At 34.8% G+C, this 24,669-nt stretch overlaps 1 protein-coding gene across 10 annotated transcripts in view; it reads right to left on the bottom strand.

Moving 5' to 3' along the window:
• Positions 1-24,669, bottom strand: part of STXBP5L (syntaxin binding protein 5L) — a 493,876-nt gene that overhangs the window by 252,556 nt on the left and 216,651 nt on the right. For all 10 annotated transcript variants that reach the window (XM_055260425.2, XM_055260427.2, XM_063630147.1 and 7 more), the window contains 2 exons: positions 24,249-24,332; positions 18,999-19,122 (listed from right to left, as the gene is read on the bottom strand). In XM_055260425.2, coding sequence (XP_055116400.2) covers positions 18,999-19,122; positions 24,249-24,332 — 208 coding nt within the window. The remainder of the gene's footprint in view (positions 1-18,998; positions 19,123-24,248; positions 24,333-24,669) is intronic.

The following is a 24,669-nucleotide window of genomic DNA, read 5'->3' as shown; positions in this document are numbered from 1 at the left end:
GTTTTCTTTTTGTCTTTAATTATATTGATAGTTGCTACAATCCTTATTTCTTTATTCTTGCTTTGGGTTTGATTTCGTCTTCTTGTTTTAAGTAAGCCTTGCTTACTGATTTTAGATCTTTTCTAACGTAAGCATATAATGCTCTAAATTTCCACCCAAATTCTGTGTTATTACTATGCTTCAAATTTTGGTATGCTATAGTCTCATTTTTATTCATTTCAGAACAATTTTTTTTGAGACAGAGTCTTGCTCTGTTGCCTAGGCTGGAATGCAATGGCGCAATCTCGGCTCACTGCAACTTCTGCCTCCTGTGGTCAGGTAATTCTCTCGCCTCAGCCTCCCAAGTAGCTGAGATTACAGGTGTGTGCCACCACGCCCAGCTAATTTTGGTATTTTAGTACAGACAGGGTTTCACCATGTTGGCCAGGCTGGTCTTGAACTCCTGACCTCAAGTGATTCACCTGCCTCGGCCTCCCAAAGTGCTGGGATTACAGGTGTAAGCCACTATGCCTGGTCAAAAAATTTTTAATTTCTCTTAGGATTTTGTCATTGTCTCATGGGTTATATAGAAGTGAGCTGTATAATCTCCAAACAAATGGGGATTTTATAGATATTTTTCTGTTATTCTACCTGAGACTATTACAGCCTGTGATCATATTTTGTATGATTTCTATTACTTTAAATTTGTTAAAGTTCATCTTATGGCCCATAACATGGGCTATTTGGATTAGTGTCCCATTTCCACTTTTAAAAAAATGATGTGCATTCTGCTACTCTTGTGTTGACTGTTCTATATATGTCAGTTAGGTCAATCAGTTGATAGGGTTCAGGCTACCAGTATCATGCCCACTTGTTCTATCAATTACTGAGGGATTAGTTTTGAAGTTTCCAAATATAGCTGTGGATTTGTCTATTTCTCCTTTCACATCTATAAATTTTTGTCTCATGTATTTTGAAGAGCTGTCTTAGGTACATACACAGTTAGCATTATTATGTCTTCTTGAGAAATGCCTTTATTATTATTTTATTATTAGGTTATGCCACTCTTTGTCTCTAATAATATTCCTTTATATCTACATTGTTGAAATTAGTACAGCTACACTAGCTTTTTTTTGGTTGGCATTTGTAAGCTGTTATCTTTTTTTTTTTTACTGTCAACTTATCTATAGTTTTGTATTTAAAGTTTGTTTCCCGTGGACAACATGTAGTTGAGTCTTGCTTTTTTCAAAATTGAATATTAAAATCACTGTCTTTCAATTGGCATGTTTAAGCATTAAAATGAATTGATATACTTGGATTTAAAATCTACCATATTTGTTATTTTCTATTTGTTCTTTATTTCTTTTTCCCTCCTTTTCTGCCTTCTATGGGTTTAATTGAGCATTTTAATGGTTCTATTTCATCTCCACTATTTACTTAACGTTTATACTTGAAAAACTTTAGTGATTGTCCTAGGGCTTAAAATATACATTTTAAAACTTATAATTTAAAATGTATCAGCATGCTTGCTTTGTCTCTTGAGACTGTGTGTGTTTGCCTTGTCATAGGCCTCATAAATTTATGCAGAATGTTGAACATGTACAGGACAAGAGATATGGAGATAAATGTTTTATGCTTGGAGATGAACATATTTTTTTTCTAGGCCTTTAGTGAGGGTGTTAGCATTAATCTAGCCAGTAGTTACAGTGGGTTTGAAGTTTATTGTTGCTATGGTTACCTTCAGTGCACCAAACCTTCAAATTTCTCTAGAGATGCCTGGTATTTAGGGCGTGGGCTATTTGTCAGAGGGTTTTTCTCAATCTTTGTTCCCCAGAGAGAATCTGTCTCCTACAGTTTGTCCAGTTGTATCTACTGTTATTTTTTCTTGTTACATGTCATATAGTTTAAATTTTGGCAAACTGGTGTGTGGACAGTAGATACAATGTTCTCTTATTTGTACTGTGAACACAGTTTTTTTTGCAGGATAAGCTTCAAAAGTGTTTCTCTCTCTCTTCTGGTAGTTGTGCAGGCCTGGCATATATTCCTTCCATTCCTCTAAAGGTAGGGTTGTCTGGGGTTTTATTCCTGTTCCCTTTCCCAAGCTCAGTGAATTTCATCCAGTGCCCTAAATTGACAGTTTTGTTACTCTTCTTCCTCTACAGGCTTTTGTCAATAAAATAAATAGAGGACATTTGGCTTTGGCTGCTGTTTCCTGTCTCCAGCAAGAACCCTGAAGGAAGCTTTCTCTGGATTCACTCTGATTTTCCCTGTGGTTGGTTGGTAAGGCCATGGAGGAAAATGCTGAAAGAGGGTACAAAGACCTTATGTCTGTAGTCCCAGGGGGCTTTATACCTTCATATTAGTCCATATTCAACTTTCAGAAATTCATTTAAAAATTTTGCAAAATCTTTCTATTGGCTTTAGTGGCCTCCAAGGGTGTCTGCCCTAAGCAAGCGAAGATTCAGGTCTTGTTTCTCCCAGATTGGCACCTTTCTCTCACCAGATTTCAAATTACAGTTGACCCTTCAGTAACATGAGTTTAGACTGCATGGGTCAACTTATGCACAAACTTTTTTCAATAAGTATATTGGAAGTTTTTGGAGATTTAAGACAATCTGAAAAAACATGCAGACAAACAGCTTTAGCTTAAAATATCAGAAAAAACTAAGGAAAAGCTATGCCATTAATATGTAGAAAATATATACATACTAGTCTATATTACCATTTACTACCATAAAATATATACAAATCTATCATAGAAGTTAAAATTTATTAAAACTTATATACACAAATATTTACAGAATGTACAGGTGCCATTTGCAGTCAAGAGAAATGCAAAAAACTGTAAAGAAGCAGTATTAAACCATAACTGTATAATATTAACTATAATCCACACTAGAACTCTGAAATAATTTCAAAGCCACCTCCTATTGCTATTGCAGCAAGCTCAAGTGTTGCAAATATCTGCTTAAAATGCCATGTGACACTAGTCATCTCAGTATGAGCAGTTCATCTCTCCAGCATATTGCATATCACAGTAAAAGGTGATCCCTCTGGTTCTTACATATTTTTCATTGTGTTTAGTGCAATATCAAAAACCTTAAATAGCATCATGGAACCCACACAAAGTGCCACTAGTGATGCTGGAAATGTTCCTAACAAGCAGAAAAATGTCATGACATTATAAGAAAAAGCTGAATTGCATGGTATATATTATAAATCAAGGTATGCAGATGCGGTTGTCCACCATTTCAGACACGATTCATCTTGTAAAGAGATAACACAAACTTATGATATTGATAAATACAGTACAGTATTCTAAATGTATTTTCTCTTCTTTACGATTTTCTTAATAACATTTTAAGTTATTAAAATGGGTACAGTATATAATACATATAATACACAAGATAGTTGTTAATCGATTGTTATTTGCAAAGATTCTGATCAACAGTAGGCTATTAGTTGTTAAGTTTTTGGAGAGTCAAAACTTATACATAGATTTTTTACAGCATTGGTGGGGAGTTGGTGTCCCTCACACTCATGTTGTTCAAGAGTAAACTATAGTTGTTTGCCCTATAACCTGAGTTCTCTGATAAGTTTAATAAAAGTTGTTAAAGTTTGTCCAGGTTTTTTTGTTGTTACTAAAGTGAGAGCACTATTCTATTATTATTATTATTATTATTATTATTATTATTATTATTATTATTATACTTTAAGTTCTGGGGTAAATGCACAAAGCATGCAGGTTTGTTACATAAGTATACACGTGCCATGGTGGTTTGCTGCACCCACTAACCTGTGATCTACATTAGGTATTTCTCCTAATGCTATCCCTCCGCTAGCCCCCCATCCCGACAGGCCCCAGTGTGTGATGTTCCCCTCCCTGTGTCCATGTGTTCTCACAGTTCAACTCCCAATTATGAGTGAGAACATGCAGTGTTTGGTTTTCTGTTCTTGTGTTAGTTTGCTGAGAATGATGGTTTCCAGCTTCATCCATGTCCTTGCAAAGTACATGAACTCATCCTTTTTATGGCTGCATAGTATTCCATGGTGTGTATGTGCCACAGTTTCTTTATCCAGTCTATCACTGATGGACATTTGTGTTGGTTCCAAGTATTTCCTATTGTGAACAATGCTGCAATAAACATACATGTGCATGTGTCTTTATAGTAGAATGATTTAAAATCCTTTGGGTATATACCCAGTAATGGTATAGCTGAGTCAAATGGTATTTCTAGTTCTAGATCCTTGAGGAATCACCACAGTGTTTCTACAATGGTTGAACTAATTTACACTCCCACCAACAGTGTAAAAGCATTCCTATTTCTCCACATCCTCTCCAGCATCTGTTGTTTCCTGACTTTTTAATGATTGCCATTCTAACTGGCCTGAGATGGTATCTCATTGTGGTTTTGAATTGCATTTCTCTAATATCAGTGATGATGAGCTGTTTTTCATGCTTGTTGGCTGCATAAATGTCTTCTTTTTAGAAGTATCTGTACATACCCTTTGCCCACTTTTTGATAGGGTTGTTTTTTTCTTGTAAACTTGTTAAGTTCCTTGTAGATTCTAGATATTAGCCCTTTGTCAGATGGATAGATGGCAAAAATTTTCTCCCATTCTGGAGGTTGCCTGTTCACTCTGATGGTATTTTCTTCTGATGTACAGAACCTCTTTTGTTTAATTAGATCCCATTTGTCAATTTTGCCTTTTGTTGCCATTGCTTTTGGTGTCTTAGTTGTGAAGTTTTGCCCATGCCTATATCCTGAACGGTACTGCCTAGATTTTCTTCTAGGGTTTTTATGGTTTTAGGTCTTACACTTAAGTCTTTAATCCATCTTTAGTTAATTTTTGTACAAGGTCTAAGGAAGGGGTCCAGTTTCAGTTAGCTGCATATGGCTACCCAGTTTTCCCAACACAATTTGTTAAATAGGGAATCCTTTCCCCATTGCTTGTTTTTGTCAGGTTTGTCAAAGATCAGGTGGTTGTAGATGTGTCGTGCTATTTCTAAGGTCTCGGTTCTGTTCCATTGGTCTACATATCAGTTTTGGTACCACTACCATGCTGTTTTGGTTACTGCAGCCTTGTAGTATAGTTTGAAGTAGTGTGATGCCTCCAGCTTTGTTCTTTTTGCTTAGGATTGTCTTGGCTATACAGGCTCTTTTTTGCTTCCATATGAAATTTAAAGTAGTTTTTTCTAGTTCTGTGAAGAAAGTCAATGGTAGCTTGATGGGGATAGCATTGAATCCATAAATTAGAGCAGTATGGCCATTTTCACGATATTGATTCTTCCTATCCATGAGCATGGAATGCTTTTCCATTCATTTGTGTTCTCTCCTATTTCCTTGAGCAGTGGTTTGTAGTTCTGCTTGAAGAGGTCTTACACATCCCTTGTAAGTTGTATTCCTAGGTATTTTATTCTCTTTGTAGCAATTGTGAATCAGAGTTCACGCATGACTTGGCTATCTATTATTGGTGTATAGGAATGCTTGTGACTTTAGCACATTGATTTTGTATTCTGAGACTTTGCTTAAGTTGCTCATCAGCTTAAGGAGATTTTGGGCTGAGACAATGGGGTTTTCTAAATATAAAATCATGTCATCTGCTAATAGAGACAATATGACTTCCTCTCTTCCTATTTGAATACCCTTTATTTCTTTCTCTTGCCTGATTGCCCTGGCCAGAACTTCCAATACTATCTTGAATAGCAGTGGTGAGAGATGCCATCCTTGTCTAGTGCCAGTTTTCAAAGGGAATGCTTACAGCTTTTGCCCATTGAGTATGATATTGGCTGTGGGTTTGTCATAAATAGCTCTTATTATTTTAAGTTACGTTCCATCAATTCCTAGTTTATTGAGACTTTTTTAGCATGAAGGGGTGTTGAATTTTATCAAAGTCTTCTCTGCATCGAAGGCCTTTTCTGCATCTATTGAGATAATCATGTGGTTGTTCTCATTGCTTCTGTTTACATTTATTGATTTGCATACGTTGAACCAGCCTTGCTTCCCAGGGATGAAGCCAACTTGATCATGGTGGATAAGCTTTGTGATGTGCTGCTGGATTCGGTTTGCCAGTATTTTATTGAGCATTTTTGCATCAATGTTCATCAGGGATATTGGCCTGAAATTTTCTTTTTTTTGTTGTGTCTCTGCCAGGTTTTGGTATCAGGATGACCCTGGCCTCATAAAATGAGTTAGGGAGGATTCCCTTTTTCTATTGTTTGAAATAGTTTCAGAAGGAATGGTACCAGCTCCTGTTTGTACCTCTGGTAGAATTCAGCTGTGAATCCGTCTGGTCCTGGGTTGTTTTTGGTTGGTAGGCTAATAATTACTGCCTCAATTTTAGAACTTGTAATTGGTCTGTTCAGGGATTGGACTTCTTCCTGGTTTAGTCTTGGGAGCGTATATGTGGTTAGGAATTTATCCATTTCTTCTAGATTTTCTATTTTATTTGCATAGAAGTGTTTATAGTATTCTCTGATGGTAGTTTGTATTTTTGTGGGATCAGTGGTGATATACACTTTATCATTTTTTATTGTGTCTATCTGATTCTTCTCTCTATTCTTCTTTATTAGTCTGACTAGCAGTCTATTTTGTTGATGTTTTCAAAAAACCAGCTTCTAGATTCATTGATTTTTTGATGGATTTTTCATGTTTCTGTCTCCTTCAGTTCTGCTCTGATCTTAGTTATTTCTTGTCTTCTGCTAGCTTTTGAATTAGTTTCCTCTTGCTTCTCTAGTTCTTTTTACTGTGATGTTAGGGTGTCAATTTTAGATCTTTCCCACTTTCTCCTGTGGGCATTTAGTGCTATAAATTTCCCTCTAAACACTACTTTAGCTGTGTCCTAGAGATTCTGCTATGTTGTGTCTTTGTTCTCATTGGTTTCAAATAACTTATTTATTTCTGCCTTAATTTCATTATTTACTGACCAGTAGTCAGGAGCACGTTGTTAAGTTTCCAAGTAGTTGTGTGGTTTTGATTGAGTTTCTTAATCCTGAGTTCTAATTTGATTGCACTGTGGTCTGAGAGACTGTTTGTTATGATATCTGTTCTTTTGCATTTGCTGAGGAGTGTTTTACTTCCAATTATGTGGTCAATTTTAGAATAAGTGCAGTGTGGTGCTGAGAAGAATGTATATTCTGTTGATTTGGGGTGGAGAGTTCTGTAGATGTCTATTAAGTCTGCGTGTTCCAGAGCTGAGTTCAAGTCCTGAATATCCTTGTTAATTTTCTATCTCGTGGATCTGTCTAACATAGACAGTAGAGTGTTGAATTCTCCCACTATTATTGTGTGGGGCCTAAGTCTTATTGTAGGTCTCTAAGAACTTGCTTTATGAATCTGGGTGCTCCTGTATTGGTTGCATATATATTTGGGATTGTTAGCTCCTCTTGTTGCATTGATCCCTTTACCATTATGTAATGCCCTTCTTTGTCTCTTTTGATCTTTGTTGGTTTAAAGTCTGTTTTATCAAAGACTGGTATTGCAACTCTTGCTTTTTTTTTTTTTTTTAACTTTCCATTTGCTTGGTAAATATTCCTCCATCCCTTTATTTTGAACCTATGTATATCTTAGCACCTGAGATGGGTCTCCTGAATACAGCACACTGATGGGTCTTTACTCTTTATCCAATTTCCCAGTCTGTGTCTTTTAATTGGGGTATTTAGCCCGTTTATATGTAAAGTTAATATTGTTATGTGTGAATTTGATTCTTTCTTTATGATGCTAGCTGTTTATTTTGCCCATTAGTTGATGCAGTTTCTTCAGTGTTGATGATCCTTACAATTTGGTAGGTTTTTGCAGTGGCTGGTACCAATTGTTCCTTTCCATGTTTGGTGCTTCCTTCAGAAGCACTTGTAAGGCAGGCTTGGTGGGGACAGTATCTTTCAGCATTTGCTTGTCTGTAAGTGATTTTATTTCTCCTTTGCTTATGAAGCTTAGTTTGGCTGGATGTGAAATTCTGGGTTGAAAATTCTTTTCAAAAATATTGCATATTGGTCCCCACTCTCTTCTGGCTTGTAGGATTTCTGCAGTGAGATCTGCTGTTAGTCTAATGGGCTTCCCTTTGTGGGTAACCTGACCTTTCTCTCTGGCTGCCCTTAACATTTTTCCCTTCATTTCAACCTTGGTAAATCTGACAATTGTGTCTTGGGGTTGCTCTTTTCAAGGAGTATCTTTGTGATGTTCTCTGTATTCTCTGAATTTGAATGTTGGTTTTTCTTGCTAGGTTGGGGAAGTTCTCCTGGATAATATCCTGAAGAGTGTTTTCCAGCTTGGTTCCATTCTCTCCTTCACTTTTAGGTACACCGATCAAACATAGGTTTGGTCTTTTCACATAGTCCCATATTTCTTGGAAGCTTTGTTCATTCCTTTTCATTCTTTTTTCTCTAATCTTGTCTTCACACTTTATTTCATTAAGCTGATCTTCAATCTCTGTTATCCTGTCTTCTGCTTGATCAGTTCAGCTATTGATACTTGTGTATGCTTCACGAAGTTCTTGTGCTGTGTTTTTCAGCTCCATCAGGTCATTTATATTCTTCTCTAAACTGTTTATTCTAGTTAGCAATTCTTCTAACCTTTTTTGAAGGTTCTTATCTTCCTTGCATTGGGTTAGAACATCCTCCTTTAGCTCGGAAGAGTTGTTATTATTCACCTCCTGAAGCCTCCTTCTGTCAATTCGTCAAACTCATTATCCACCAAGTTTTGTTCCCTTGCTGGCGAGGTGTTGCAATCATGTGGAGAAGAAAAGCCATTCTGGTTTTTGGAATTTTCAGCCTTTTTGTCCTGGTTTCTCCCCATCTTCATGGATTTATCTACCTTTGGTCTTTGATGTTGATGACCTTCAGATGGGGTTTCTCAGTGGGCGTCTTTTCTGTTGATGTTGATGCTCTTCCTTTCTGTTTGTCAGTTTTCCTTCTAACAGTCAGGGCCTTTTTCTCCAGGTCTACTGGAGTTTGCTGGAGGTCCACTACAGACCCTGTTTGCCTGGGTATCACCAGTGGTGGCTGCAGAACAGCAAAGATTGCTGCCTGTTCCTTCCTCTGGAAGCTTGTCCCAGAGGGGCACCCACCAGATGACAGCCAGAGCTCTCCTGTATGAGGTGTCTGTTAGCCCCTGCTAGGAGGTGTCTCCAAGTCAGGAGGCATGGGGGTCAGGGACCCACTTGAGGAGGCAATCTGACCCTTAGCAGAGCTCAAACGCTGTACTGGGAGATCCACTGCTTTCTCCAGAGCCAGCAGGCAGGGACGTTTATGTCTGCTGAAGCTGCATCCACAGCCACCCCTTCCCCCAGGTGCTCTCTCCCAGGGAGATGCGTGTTTTATCTGTAAGCCCCTGACTGGGGCTGCTGTCTTATTTTTTTCAGAGATGCCCTGCCCAGAGAGAAGAAATGTGGAGAGGCAGTCTGGCTACAGTTGTTTTGCTGAGTTAAGGAGGGCTCCACCCAGTTTGAACTTCTTGGTGGCTTTGTTTACACTCTGAGGGAAAAACAGCCTACTCAAGCCTCAGAAAAATGGCAGACGCCACTTCCCTAAAGTGGGATCTATACTCTTTCCAGGTCTACATCTAGAAGGTGCAACCTAAACTACCTGTGGTTGTTTTTGATGAGAATTTTTAGCAGCTAAAATATCTTTATTTTCTATTTACTTTTTTCTTTTATACCACCTTTTTATGAGGATGGATTCCAATGGTTGTTAATTTGAAATGTGTATTCTTTATGGGCCAGAATTAACACATAGCAGTTAGGTTAGCTTAATATATTTCTTAGATTTAGAGCAACTTCTCATTTTGGCAAAGTAGTTTTATTAATTGTACTTCATTTATGTGTGTGTGGAGGTGTTGATATGTATTCTGATTTTGTAATTTTCTTTTGTTTCTGGAGGACCCTCTATTTTCAGTGCTTGCTTCCTTGTTTCTCTTTACCACTTGGCCTCCAAGAGTCATATCCTCCTTTATTTCAGAAATGGTATCCTCCAAAGACTGCTAATTCTAGTCTCGCATATTTTTAGGCTCCTTCATTTTTTTTCTGAACAGTTTTATTTTGATATAAAATTAGGGAAAATTTACTAAAAAAATCTCTTCTATATCATTTACCCAAGTTCTCTAGTTCTTTATTTCCACAATTGCCTTATCATATTCTTTCTCTTTATATGCTATTATTTCACTACTGAGCTACTTGAGAATAAGTTGCAGATATTGTGTCGTTTCATCTCTAAGTAAGTCAGAGAAGCAAGAGAAGACTTTCTCTGAAAAACTTTCAAAATCCTCAGTCTAATCCTACTCTATGTATTAATATTGAGCAATGACCTTTCAACCCAATATCATTACACTAAAAGGAAGTTAGACACTATGATAAAAATCAGCAGAAACAGTAAACAGCTTTATACTTCCAATAACTGCAGACATTAGAATAGTTAGACCCGGAATATAGAAGACGTGTATGTAATGATTAAAGAAATAAAGGATATAATCCAAAGATCAAAAGATTATTAGATTTGCAAATTATGAATATGTAAAATTATAATCTGCAAAATTAACTTTAGAAATAAAAACTAATTATAGAAATTAAGAAAATTAATTTCACAAAAAGCAGAATACACACAGCTGAAGAGAAAATTAGTGAAAGAAGTTATATCTGAAAAAAATTACCCAGAATGCAGTACAGAAAAGCAAGGAGACAGAAAAAAACATTATATTGAAATATATGAAAGCCAGGAATGGTGGCTCAAGCCTGTAATCCCAGCACTTTGGGAGGCTGAGGTTGGAGGATCGTTTGAGCCCAAGAATTTGAGACCAGCCCAGGCAACATGCGAAAACCTGTGTCTACAAAAGGTACAAAAATTAGCTGGGTGTGGTGGCACACAACTGTAGTCCCAGCTACTCAGGAGGGAGGATCACTTGAGCCCAAGAGGCAGAGGTTGCAGTGAGCTGGGATCACACCACTGCACTCCAGCCTGGGTGACAGAGCCAGACCCTGTCTCAAAAAAAAAAAAAAAAAAAAAGAAGTGAAAAGCTTAATATGTCTAAAATACATTTGAGAAGAGAATAGAATGGAACACGGGCAATATTTAAAGAGAAAATAGCGGTAACTTTTCATGACAAATAAAAAACATAAATCTATAGATAAAAAAAACCCAATGTATTCCAAAATGAGACAAGCCAAGTATAAAGGGGTGCCCGGAGAATCTCCAACCGGCCTGTGCACTGGGAGGAATGCACACTGGGGTGGAGCCTCGGGAAGCTCGCACCATTTGCAGTGGGGAGGAGCCTGACCTCTTCTGTTTGGGAGTGGCAACCTGGGGTTCAATCTGTGAGACAGGAAGCCTGTTAGCAGGACTCTCGCTTTGCTGAGAGTCCTTGTTTCCCTTTTTTTCCTTTTCACCCAATAAACCCTGCTCTTCTCACCCTTCAAAGTGTCTGCGAGCCTAACATTTCATGGTCGTGTTATAAGAACCAGTTTTTCCTACAACAAAAGCAGGATAAGGAAAGAGATGTCCAACCTAAACACACTTTAATGAAATCAGAAAACATCAAACGTACGGATAAAATTGTAATAGAAGTCACAGAAAGGATGAATCACCACAAAAGAATTAAAATTGTGTGACTGAATACTTCCAACAATAAAATGGTAGCCTGGCAAACATTGTATAACATCATCATAGTGCTGGGGGAAAATAGTTCCCAATGCAGAATTATATATATATGCAGACAAAACATCTTTCAATAATGTGGGTGAAATAGAGGCATTTAGAGATTAGCAAAAGATGAAAAAGCATTCATATATAAACTAAAGGAACTTCCAAACTTTTAAAGCATACGCTTTTTTTTAACCTTACCTAGAGGTGAAACACTTCATTTTTTAAAATAAATTTTATCGTATATATTTAAGGTATGCAACGTGACGTTATAGAATGTACATAGATGGTAAACATGTTACTATAGTGAGGCAAATTAACATATCCATCATCTCACATATTTAACCATTTTTTTGGTGGCAAAAGCAGCTAAAATTCTTAGCAGAAATCTCAAATACAATTTTATTAACTTTAGTCCTTATGCTGTGGATTAGATTTCAACTTGTTCTTCTATATATCTGCTACTTTGTATCCTCTGACCTACATCTCCCTGTTTTCTCCCCCAGGCTCTCCTGCCCCTGGTAACCACTGTTTTATTCTCTCAGTATATTTGACTTCTTAAAAAAATTTCACATGTGAGACAATGCAATACTTTTCCTTCTGGGTCTAGCTTATTTCACTTAGCATAATGTCCTCCAGGTTCAGCTATGTTGTGGCAAATGACAGGATATATTTCTTTTTTAAGGCTGCATAAAATTATATTGTATTTAAATACCTTGGTTTCTTTATCCATGCATCAGTCAACAGACACTTAGGCTGTTTCCATATCTTGGCTATTGTGAATATTGTCATGAACATGGGAGTGCAGATAACTTTATAGGGTGGTGATTTCATTTCCTTTGGGTATATACCCCTAAGAGAAACTGCTGGGTTTCTATCTTAGTTCTATTTTTAATTTCTTTAGGAACCTCCATACTCTATTAGTTTTCCATAGTGACTGTAGCAAACTACATTCCCACCAATAGTTTACAAAGATTCCCTTTTCTCTATATACCTGCCAACATTTGTTATGTCTTGACTTTTTGATAACAGTCATCCTAATAGGTGTGAGACGATTTCTCATTGTGGTTTTGATTGGCATTTCCTTGATGATAAATGATGTTGAGAACCTTTTTACATATGTGTTGGCCATTCTTATGTCCTCTTTGGAGAAATGTGTATTCAGGTCCTTCACTCATTTTTTAATGGAGTTATAGAGAGATAGAAAAAGATTAGTGATTACCTAGGGCTGAAGCAGTGGTGATGGAAATGAACTGCTAGTGGGTATGGGGTTTTTTTGGGGAGTGATGAAAATGTTCTAAATTTATTAAACGATTAAAAGAATTGTGTTGATGATTGCACAACTATGAATATATTAAAAAATCATTGAAGCTTATACTTTAAATTGCTGTTGTGAACTATATCTCAATAAACCTGTTTTTTAAAGAACGAAGCTTAAGTTCTCCAAAGTATAGCAGAAAATTTAGAACAAAATCTATTGTCACTTATCTCTCAGAGTTTCTAGTTTAACATTCTGTTTTAGAGTCTTCAGATTCCTTATTCTCATGCTTACCATCTCAATGACATTTAAAATTTAAAAAAAAACTTGACATATTCAACATTTTATTTATTTCAGTAAGAATCATTCAGGGCATCAAACCTTCCAAATTGCCTGTAATTAACCATTACTTCTTGTTTAAATAATTTTCCTATTGTGTTTATCTTTGCTACATATTTGCTCATCTAATTTAAAAAACCCCGAATTTTTTTTTATTATTTATTAAACTATAAGTTCTGGGATGTATGTGCAGAAAGTACAGGTTTGTTACATAGGTAATCATGTGCCATAGTGGTTTGCGCACCCATCAACCCATCATCTAGGTTTTAAGCCCGGCATGCATTAGGTATTTCTCCTAATGCTCTCCCTCTCCTTGCCCCCCATCCACCGAGAGACCCTACTATGTGTTGTTCCCCTCCCTGTGTCCATATGTTCTCACTGCTCAACTCCCCACTTATGAGTGAGAACATGCAGTGTTTGGTTTTCTGTTCCTGTGTTAGTTTGCTGAGAATGATGGTTTCCAGCTTCATCCATGTCCCTACAAAGGACATGAACTCATTCTTCTTTATGGCTGCATAGTATTCCATGGTGTATATGTGCCACATTTTCTTTATCCAGTGTATCATTGATGGACATTTGGGTTGGTTCCAAGTCTTTGCTATTGTGAATAGTGCTGCAATAAACATACATGTGCATATGTCTTTATAGCAGAATGATTTAAAATCCTTTGGGTATATATCCAGTAATGGGATTGCTGGGTCAAATGCTATTTCTGGTTCTACATTCTTGAGGAATTGCCAGACTGCCTTCCACAATGGTTGAACTAATTTACACTCCCACCAACAGTGTAAAAGCATTCCTATTTCTACACATCCTCTCCAGCATCTGTTGTTTCCTGTTGATTGCCATTCTAACTGGTGTGAGATGGTATCTCATTGTGGTTTTGATTTGCATTTCTCTAATGACCAGTGATGATGAGCCTTTTTTCATATGTTTGTTGGTCGCATGAATGTCTTCTTTTGAGAAGTGTCTGTTCATATACTTCACCCACTTTTTGATGGGGTTGTTTGATTTTTTTCTTGTAAATGTGTTTAAATTTCTTGTAGATTCTGGATATTAGCCCTTTGTCAGATGGATAGATTGCAAAAATTTTCTCCCATTCTGTAGGTTGCCTATTCACTCTGATGATAATTTCTTTTGCTGTGCAGAAGCTCTTTAGTTTAATTAGATCCCATTTGTCAATTTTGCCTTTTGTTGCCATTGCTTTTGTTGTTTTAGTCATGAAGTCTTTGCCTATGCCTATGTCCTGAATGGTATTGCCTAGGTTTTCTTTTAGGGTTTTTATGGTTTTAGGTCTTACGTTTAAGTCTTTAATCCACCTTGAGTTGATTTTTGTATAAGGTGTAAGGAAGGAGTCCAGTTCAGTTTTCTGCATATCGCTAGCCAGTTTTCCCAGCACCATTTATTAAATAGGGAACCCTTTCCCCATTGCACGTTTTTTGTCAGGGAAAACCCTGTAATTATTTTTCTTGGGAACAAACTGAATTTACAAAGTAATATGTGGGAAATCAACGTCTTCATACTATTGAATTTACTATGCATACATATGGTATGTTTTTAATTTATTCAAGTTTTCTCTTGTGTGTTCTGTATTAGAAATAATACTTCACATGTACATTAAGGTTTATTCCCATGTATTCTTGTGGGTGCTGTGATCTAAAATGGTTCTATTCATCTATTATATTTTGTTTGTTTTGTGTACAGAATTCTACTGTTACATGTAATAGTTTTCCTAATTCATTTTTGTTTTGTGTTGTCTAATTGCATTATAAGAAAGTAACTAAAATTTTGAATACTCTAAATTTTTAAATATCATATTTCATTTTCAAGTCTAATAATATTGGCTAGTATTTCCAGGAAAATATTAAATAAAAGTGGTAATTGTGGATACCCCTGTCCTGCTTCTCAGCAAAATTTTCACTATTAAGTATTTGATGGGATTTGGTTTAATAACATATATGTAGATATGTGTTGCATATGTATGTGTGTATGATTGCATGTGTAACTGGTAGCACTGCAACTGAAAAATACACATTTGAAACCATAAATACATATTTGAAACCATTGAATAGGAAAAATCGATGTTTGCAGCAACAACAGCAACCAGCTATAAGAACAATGCCATCAACAGTGCTAATCTTGAGTAAAATAGCTGATGGTCCAGCAAATTATATATCATATATATATATATATATGAGAAGCTTGGTAGAACCCTTAACAGAATGAACTTGAAGAAACCAAGCCTAGACATAAAGTAGTCAAATTTCTGAAAATAAAAGATACCCCACAAAATTTTGAAAGCAACTGGAGAAAAGTGACACATTGTATAAAGAAGAAGCAAAATTCAAGCTACTACAGATTCCTCATTCAGAAATTATGTAAGGCAGAAGATCATGTAACGTGTCCATCACCTTAAAACCAAAACACACATCCCCACACAAACTGTCAGTTCAGGAATCTAAATCCAGGAAAAATGGCCTCCAAAAAACGGAAGCAAAAAAAAAAAAAAAAAAAAAGCAAAAGCAAAACAAAACAAAAATGAACTTCCAGATAAAGGAAGCTACGTGAATTCATTTCCACTAGGCCTACAAGAAAAATTAAATAACGTTCCTGTATCTTCAGGAACAAATGAAAATGATAAATAGCAAAGAAAATTCAAAAGACTGTTTTTCCTCTTAATTAAAAAAAGACGTGATGATTTAAAGCAAAAATTATAACAATATATTTGGATGTACTATATGATAACCACAGCATAAAGGACAGTAGGGGAAGAGAAATAGATCTATATGGTTACAAGATTTGCACATTTTATGTTAAGTGTTACAATGTTAGCTCTAATAGGCTTTGAATAGTTAAGGAAGTATATTGTAATCCCTGGAGCAACCAATAAAAAATACGTGAAAATAAAATGCTTAGATTAATATTTAAATTAAAATGGAATTCTAATAGAAAATATTGAAATAACCTCCAAGAAGGCAAAAAGAGAAGAGGGAAAAATATGACGGGACCCACAAAACAAATAATAAAGTGGTAGGCCAAAATTCAATCTCATCAGTAATTACATTTAATATTAATAAATTGAACTCTGACTAGATAAATGCACAAGACTCAACTATGGTTATTGCCAGTATCCGTTGATTCCAGGACTCCCCCTCCTATACCCAAATCCACAAATGCTTAAGTCTGTTATATAAAATGGCATAATATTTGCATATAACCTACATACATCCTCCTGTATAATTTAAATCATCTCTAGATTACTTACATGCAATACAATGTGACACTATGCAAATAGTTGTGATACTGTATTGTTTCTTTTTATTTGTATTATTTTAAATTTTTGTATTTGTAATTGTTTTTTTCTCAGAACACTTTTGCTCTTTGGTTTTATTGAGTCTATGGGTGAAGAACCTGGGTATACAAAAGGTGGACTATGCTCTTTATAGGATATGTAATGGATGCCTAATAATAGATCCCCAAAATAAATAAAGCAAAAATGGGCAGAATTAAACTGAGAAGTGTGCACTTCTATAATCATATCAGGAAATTTAATACCACTCTCTCAGCAATTGATAGCACTAGACAAGTATCAGTTCAATTACAGGGAATCTGGAAAACACCATCAACTACCTTGACCTATTTGTTTTTTAAAGTACATAAAACAGAAATGAACAGAATTACAAAGGAAAATCCATTATAAGAGAAATGTTAACTTGCTTCTCTAAGAATTGAAATACCAGAACAAAAAATTAGCAATGATTTAAACCATACAAAACGAAAAACACAATTTCAAGTTTGACCTTTATGTAACAATGTACATTCTTCCCAAGCACACTTAGAATGCTATGGTAATTGGCTCTGCACTGATTATAAAGCAAATCTCAGTAAATTTTATAGAACTAGTTATGTCATATTCTCTGGCTACAATTTCAAAATCCATCATAAAATAGAAATTGAGGCTGGGTGTGGTTGCTCACACCTATAATTCTAGCACTTTGTGAGGCCAAAGAGGGAGGATCACTTGAGGCCTCCAGAAGCTTAGGACCAGCCTGGGCAACATAGCAAGACCCATCTTTTATTAATAATAATAACACGAATAATAAAAATTAAAATGTTTGGAAATTAGAAAGCACATATCTAAATAACTAATGGGTCAAAGGAGAATTATAATAGGAATTATAGAAAATATCTCAAACTAAATATTAATGAAAATTATATATGATTAATAATATTACATTTAAAGACTTATAGGATATACTAAAGTGGTACTTAGAGAAAAGTTTTATTTTAGAAAATAAAAATGGCTAAAACAAAAGCGAAAAAAAAAACCCAAAGAATGTCAATAGATATGACAATAAATGCCTCTATTATCAAAATCACTGGTGCTTATGTTATTGTGAGGCAACAGGAATATAATCTGATTTATATATTATAAAAGACATCAAGGCTGATGCATTGAACAACCTGTAAACAGAACTTTATTTCAACAGAAAAGCAGAATAATAGAAAACAATCTAAACTGATGAAATAAATATGGATATGGTAAAAAAACGAAAGTATCAAGTGTCCAGTCTAGCTAAAAGAACTAATAGAAACTGATATTTGAGAAGAACATAAGGAAGTAAGTAGAAAATTTATGACTAGCTCATATTACACTTTTACATATAAAAGGCATGAGAATTGGGGGTTAGCTGGGGGTGTGTGGAGAGAACCTATCCTCTATCGTAGAAATAAATAGTTAATCCTGAGTGGTATGTATAGCTAATATCTATCCAAGGTTTCTGTAACAGCAATCTCTAAATAAAGCATCTCTAAGTAAGCATCTAAATGTAAAGTAATCTCTAAGTAAACCAGCTAAAGACTAAAACATTTACATCCGGGAAGAATGTTGCAATAATTTAATCATTTACTGATGGAGCATGTAACTCTGGTACAAAAAAATGGCAGACAAACAGCATGAAATAATTCTAAGAATGCTTGTGATCTATGGGTCACCCATTACAGAAAACATACCACTACTTTCCAAATGTGGCATGATAACGAATGCTCAGAAACTGTAAAATAGAATATGCTTGATCAACTGTTAGGTTCTGACATATCTATTATTACAAATAATCAATGGTATGAGGTAAACATAGAACTCAGATCATCACCAATATTATCAAATAATTTAGTCATCTGAATTATACATATTTATACATTTGAATTGTTTATTCTTCCCCGTTAGGTATACAGATCCAATATAAATCCTCAATTAAGATTAAAATCCTCATTTAGGATTAAAATGCTCTTCTCAATGTGGAAGGCAATAAGAAAAGTAAAACCTAAAATTAAAACCACAGTCTTCATAACTTAGTGGAATCAAATGGCAGAAATGGAAACAAGTGGGAGAATCTAGAAAACAATAGACTATAAAGTAGTATAGGAATTAAGTCTGAAAGTCAGATCTAAATAGTGCCATTCTCTCACTGGCTCCTCGGCCCTTAAAAGCGACAAAATTTCCTATATTATCTCCTCTGCCCCAGATATATCAATCATCCATTATCCAATTTTTGGTTGGGACAGTATATAAGTACAGCTTACAAAATAGGGATGTGGGTTGGTAGGAAGAAGGGAAGTATGGAAAGTTTGGGGTACAATGTTGGGATCTGTAGGTGGTATAAAAGGGACATTTAGAACCAGCATCTATGTCCTATTACTTTTTTCTACCAAACACATTAATACCATCTCTCTTACTTCAAGTCAAGGCACTGAATCGCCAGTGTTTATTCCTTTCGAAAGCATACATCTTACCATGTGGAATTGTGGTCTGGAAAGGGCGACTTGGGCTTTTCAGGTTCCATAAAGTCAAACTACCATCTGAATGGCTGCACATGAACTGTTTGCCCTCATGATGCCAATCAATTGAATGAATAGCCTAATAAAATAACAATTAAAAACAAGTAGGGGGGGAAAAAGTAGATAGGTTATATCATTCTATATTCCAAAGAAAAACTATTCTGATACAAAATTATTATACTAACAACACTTAAAAAACATAATTTTTCTGACTCATATCAGACTATAATTTCTGGTAAGATGAAGTCCTATTTCCTCCTAACATAGCCAATTAAAAGAATAATTTAAGTAAGAGCTACCATCTGAAGGCTTTCTATGTGCCAAACCCCAAGGCAAGCATTTTATACACATTATTTCATTTAATCCTATAAAAAAGTGTATTGATTTTTCAATTTATACATAGTGAAACAGGCCTTGAGAGATTGAGATACTTAAGTCACAGAACTCAAAACCAAGGTCTAACTACGAAAAACATTCTCAATCATTGCACTGTATTGCCCTCTTGCATATACTATTTAAATCAATTTAAAGCAAGAAAGGTTTAAATTTTCTTTTATATTTTCAGGTTAACTGTGTAGTTTTGAGTCAGATAAGATTCAAAAGTAATTACAGCCATCCCTCGGTATCCATTGGGGATTAGTCAGAGAACTCCCATACTCCCTCAGATTCTAAAATCCACAGATGCTCAAGTCCCTTACATAAAATAGCACACTATTTGCATACGACCTATGAATATCCTCCCATATACTTTAAATCATCCCTAGATTACTAATAGAATATAAATGATATGTAAGTAGTTATACTATACTGTCTTTTTATTTGTATTATTATAAATTATTATATTGTTTTAAAATTATTTTTTGTTTTTAAAATATTTTCTATTATAGTTAGTTGAATTCAAGGATATGGAATTTATGGATACAGAGGGCTGACTGTATTCCATTTTCCCAAGCTATTGTATTCCCAATGCTAGCATAGTGACCAGCATAAAGTAAGTACTCAATAAATATCTGTTGACTGAATTAGTAATTAATGTCACACGCATTTCCACACTCTTGGTATTCCTTCTAAATTAATAAAGTATATACAGAACTTGGGTAAAGTACTAAGTACTATGTGAAAAATTCTAGTAGACATAAAGGCAGAAAAGAAGCATCCAACATCTTTTCCTTAAAGACACTTATAAAACAGCAAGAGAGAGCAGATTAATATAAGTGAATACTAATCATATTTATTTTTTGAAACTTCACATAGACACATACAACTAAAAGTTCCAAACTAAGTTATACATACATAACTGATAAAAGTTCTAAACAATCAGTATTATTAGAGTGGCAGATAACTGATGGCTAAAGTAATTATTAAACATATCATCAAGAAAATAAGATTTGATTAAATAGAAAAAGCAACATTAAATCCTGGACTTGTGTTTTCTCTCACTCTGTGGCCTTCATTACTAAGCAGAGATTTCTTTTTTGCTACAGTCCAGCAGAGGAAGTTAGAGGGAAAATACTTCTTTCTCTTTTCCTCTGCTTATTTCTTCTCCCTTCTGTAGGTGGTTCAAGGGAAAGTCACATCTTCTTGCCTCCCCTACATGTTAACTTTGATGAGCCTCATTTAACTTAAAGTTGTCTCAAACTGTTTTGCCATCGAAGATGGAGGCAGAAAAGGCACTCTCAACCCTAAACTTTCTTATTTCACTGAATTTCTATCTACTGGAAAGGACAGATATAAAAATAATAGCTAAAATAAAGCCAAAGTAAGTCAGTACTATTAAAGAAGCATATTTATTGTTTAGAAAAGCAAGCATGTAAAACCAACTTGTTATTACAGATCAGGGTCTCATATAGTGCATTACTGAGTAGCTAGCATTTGATCTAACTTGATGGATATTCAATTTCTATTTATTAGATTCTACCCCTCTCTTTTCTCAAAAAAAGGGAGTGGGGTTCAGATGGCTTACTGAAAAAAACAAATACAATACAACTAATCCAAAAAGAATTTTAAGAGACAGAAAACAGAATTTTAAATATAAAATACTAGCTAGTTTTATCAACTCAGTGGCTGAGACTGAGTTTCTTGAAAACATGAAAGAAGAAGGAAATCCAAAAAACTGGATAACAATACGGAAAAAAGGAAATACAGCAGTTCTTAAGAAATTAAAAAATTTTCCTCAGGCCAAACTCTGAGGGATTTCTTTGTGAAAGATTACTTAAGAATTATTGACATAATGAAATAAAAATTTTACAGTTAATGTGAAAGTAAAATTCATATATTTGTTTCTAAAAATAATCTTGGATTTCCAAAACAAAACTCAATTCATCAATGGCTATTTATGAAGAGGCTAGTTAAATTGTCTAAATAGTTTTACAGGGGCTAAAGACCTAACAGAAATTTGATATACAGAAGAGGAAAGAAGGCAGTTCATGATGAGAAGTTAGAAGGAGCAAAGGCTCAGGGATAAACAATAAGTGTTATATATGGAAGATAGTGAGTAATATGTCTGAAATGTGGGGAATGTGTAGAAGGATGTTGTAAATTTAACTAAAGAGGAATGATAGCACTAGGACCTTAAATCTCAAGTCAAGCAATATGGACTTTGTATTGTTGACAACTGAGAGCTATTCAAAGGTTCTGTTGTAGAGAATTCCATAATCTGTTTTAAAATGATAATCTTGTTAATGAAGGATATATTGAAGAGGTAAGACATCGAAGGAAAAGTGGTTGTGATTAGTTAAAATGCTCTTATAGTCATCCAGGCAAAAGATAACAACTTAAACTAGGACATTGGAAGTGGGAATTAGAAAAGAGGAAATAAATGAGACAATATAAAATCAGAATCAGAAAGGCTGCAGAAACTGATTGCATATACTACATGATGATGGAAGAGACAAATATTACTTTGAGGGGTCTAAACTGAATTAACTAAACAAGACTTAAAAACCAGAAGAAAACATAGAAGGAGGTTTAGATATTTAAATACAAATTCAGTGCCAATGGGATATTTTGCTGGATTTATCTAATATATTGTTAGATATTTAGATCTAGAGCTCAAGAGGGAGGTAAAGGCTACAGATATATGGATGTTCTTTTTTTTAGCATAAAGGTAATATTTGAAATAAGAGAGAATACAAACATTAGAAAGTATAAATTAGAGAGAGAAAAAATGAGGGTGAAGACATAATATCCTGAAGAATATCAATAATGTAAAGGAGAGCTAAGGGAAAAATCAGTTATGGAAAAAGGGTGCATGATAAATGAGATGGAAAGACACAGACAAGTGAATAAATTATTTTAAGGAGGAGAAACTGAGGTAAAACCACAGGTTTAGTGAGGAATTTAAAGGCTAGGAAGAGGTCACTGTGTGTAGTAATGAAGAGCTCACTGGTGACTTATGAAAAACCATTTCAGGTTAAGTATTAAGCATGCTTTCTAGATATGAGAGGTAAAGTGCTGAGGAGAGGCTGAGAAGTTTCATAGTAAAATGAAGTATTTAACTATCTCTATTAAAACAATAGAGCATATAATGACACATTAAAGTAGATAAAGATGATAGATTTATATACATATATCAGATGTCAATAACTTCTAGGTATAAATTACATATATTTATACTAACTCAGGCAGCTGCTAATCCTTATTTTAAAATTTCACTGAAATTTTACTCTTTTTAAGGCTCAAAACGTTTCCTCCATACTTTTTAAGGCCATAGAAAAGCTAGATGATTCAGTGTTTTCCTCCCTGGGTTTCCTTTTGAGCTGGTTATTCTACTTCCAACTGGTTAAACATTCCCATGGTGTTTGTATTCTTACTTAGCTGCTAATGTTGAGAGAGGGACGAGAGGGAACACTATCTATCCCCATCTTTATGATTTGTATAACAAAAGGAAAATCCTAGCTTAGCTCCCTGAGACCTTCTTTTCTTATGATTCAAGATGCTCAAGAATTTGATTATAAAGAACATAACTGCATGATATTATTTATCAGATTATTTTTCACCAATCATGAAAAAATTACTCAGCTGTCATTTTATTTCTAAACTTTTTTACCACTATGAGAACCACTGATAACAAATTGTGCAGCCTATGAAATAGGTGAAGGCTTATAACTTTAAGCACCGAAACTTAAAAAATTAACTGTTATGAGGGGGATGGGAGAGAACACGTAAAGTATTCTAGGGTGACTACAGGTTCATTTGGAGACTTTTTTTTTTAACCCTCCAATGATAAAATGAGGAAGTGTTCTAAAATAAATGTGTGTGTGTGTGTTTCATTTGCTAATTATTTCAGTGCTGCTTTAAATTATTTGGCACTCTTCCTATATAAGATTAGGTTTTACTGGACATAAATTTTTGACTTATGTTTTCCTCCTATCTCTTCCTACTCTCACCATTTTCAAACTGAATTAATAGCACAGATGATCACCTTTGTTTCCACAGGTACAAAAGGTAATTTCCCTTTTAATCTGTTGCCCCCAGTTTTACCATCTTCTTATTAGCCTCTTCTGAATGGAAAAATAATTAATGGCCTGGAATTAATATGAACAACTGAAGTGTCAACTGGGAGATTATTCCTTGATGAATAGGAGTTTCTTGCTTCCCCTAAATACAAACTTAATCGAGTCTCAATTATATACAATAAAACTTACTTCAAGATCTTGTCACTTAATAAGTGTCACTTATTAAGATCTGGTCACTTATTAAGTATTACTATTTACAAAATTTTTCTTTATTCTAAGAAGGCAAGTATTAGAAGACAAGACCTTTCAAACTGACTTGAACTTCTTGCCACTGAAAAGGAATTTTCTAAGGAAGGTGTGAATAGTGTCTTTAGAGACCTTAAGGACAATGACGCACAACGTAGCATGGAGCCTAGAGAAAGGAAAAGCAGTTGAGACAAAGTTGGGGATATAGTACAGGTGACAGGCACCCAAGTATATAAGATTGACAAGCCAGGATCTATTAACAAATGCGAAGTATATAAGATGCCGCAAGAGGGCCCCGAAATAGGCAGTCAAGGCAGAATTTCCTCTTAAGAGAAAAATCTAGAGATGGAACTTACACAAATAACTAAAAGACAGTGTGAAGCATTGGGTCAGAATCAGGGAACTTCCCAAGGCTAAACATATTGGTAAAGTACAAAGCTTAAAAGTAGTAAACAGACATAACGTCACAATATTCTCAAACATTTCGGTAGAAATCACTTACCTCATCATAATAAACTCTCAGTTCTGCTCTTTTAGATTTCAAGTCCCAGAATACTACAGTACCATTTTCATAACCTATTAGCAGCTGGAAAACATTAGAACAATCATTTTCTTAATTCTAACATTAATTTTAACTTGCTTCAAATAAAGTTTAATGTTAATAAAGTAAAATCATACCACATAACACAACCTTATTTAGAATAAATTTTTCTAGAACTTGAACATAGGTTTTCACCATTTAAAAAATGGCAAACTCTGCTTCAATATGAACACTTACCAATAAACTCCACCTAATTTCAAAGAGGAAATAAGGAAGAATATAAACATATATGACATGATATAAAATAAGTATGAAAATTGGAAGAAAAGAAAAATGGGATAGAAAATGAAGATGAAATAAAACATGAAATGGGATAAGATTA

The sequence above is a fragment of the Symphalangus syndactylus genome, chromosome 21 (assembly GCF_028878055.3).
Source record: "Symphalangus syndactylus isolate Jambi chromosome 21, NHGRI_mSymSyn1-v2.1_pri, whole genome shotgun sequence".
Classification (NCBI taxonomy): Eukaryota; Metazoa; Chordata; class Mammalia; order Primates; family Hylobatidae; genus Symphalangus; species Symphalangus syndactylus.
This window is presented reverse-complemented; position numbering and strand designations above follow the sequence as displayed.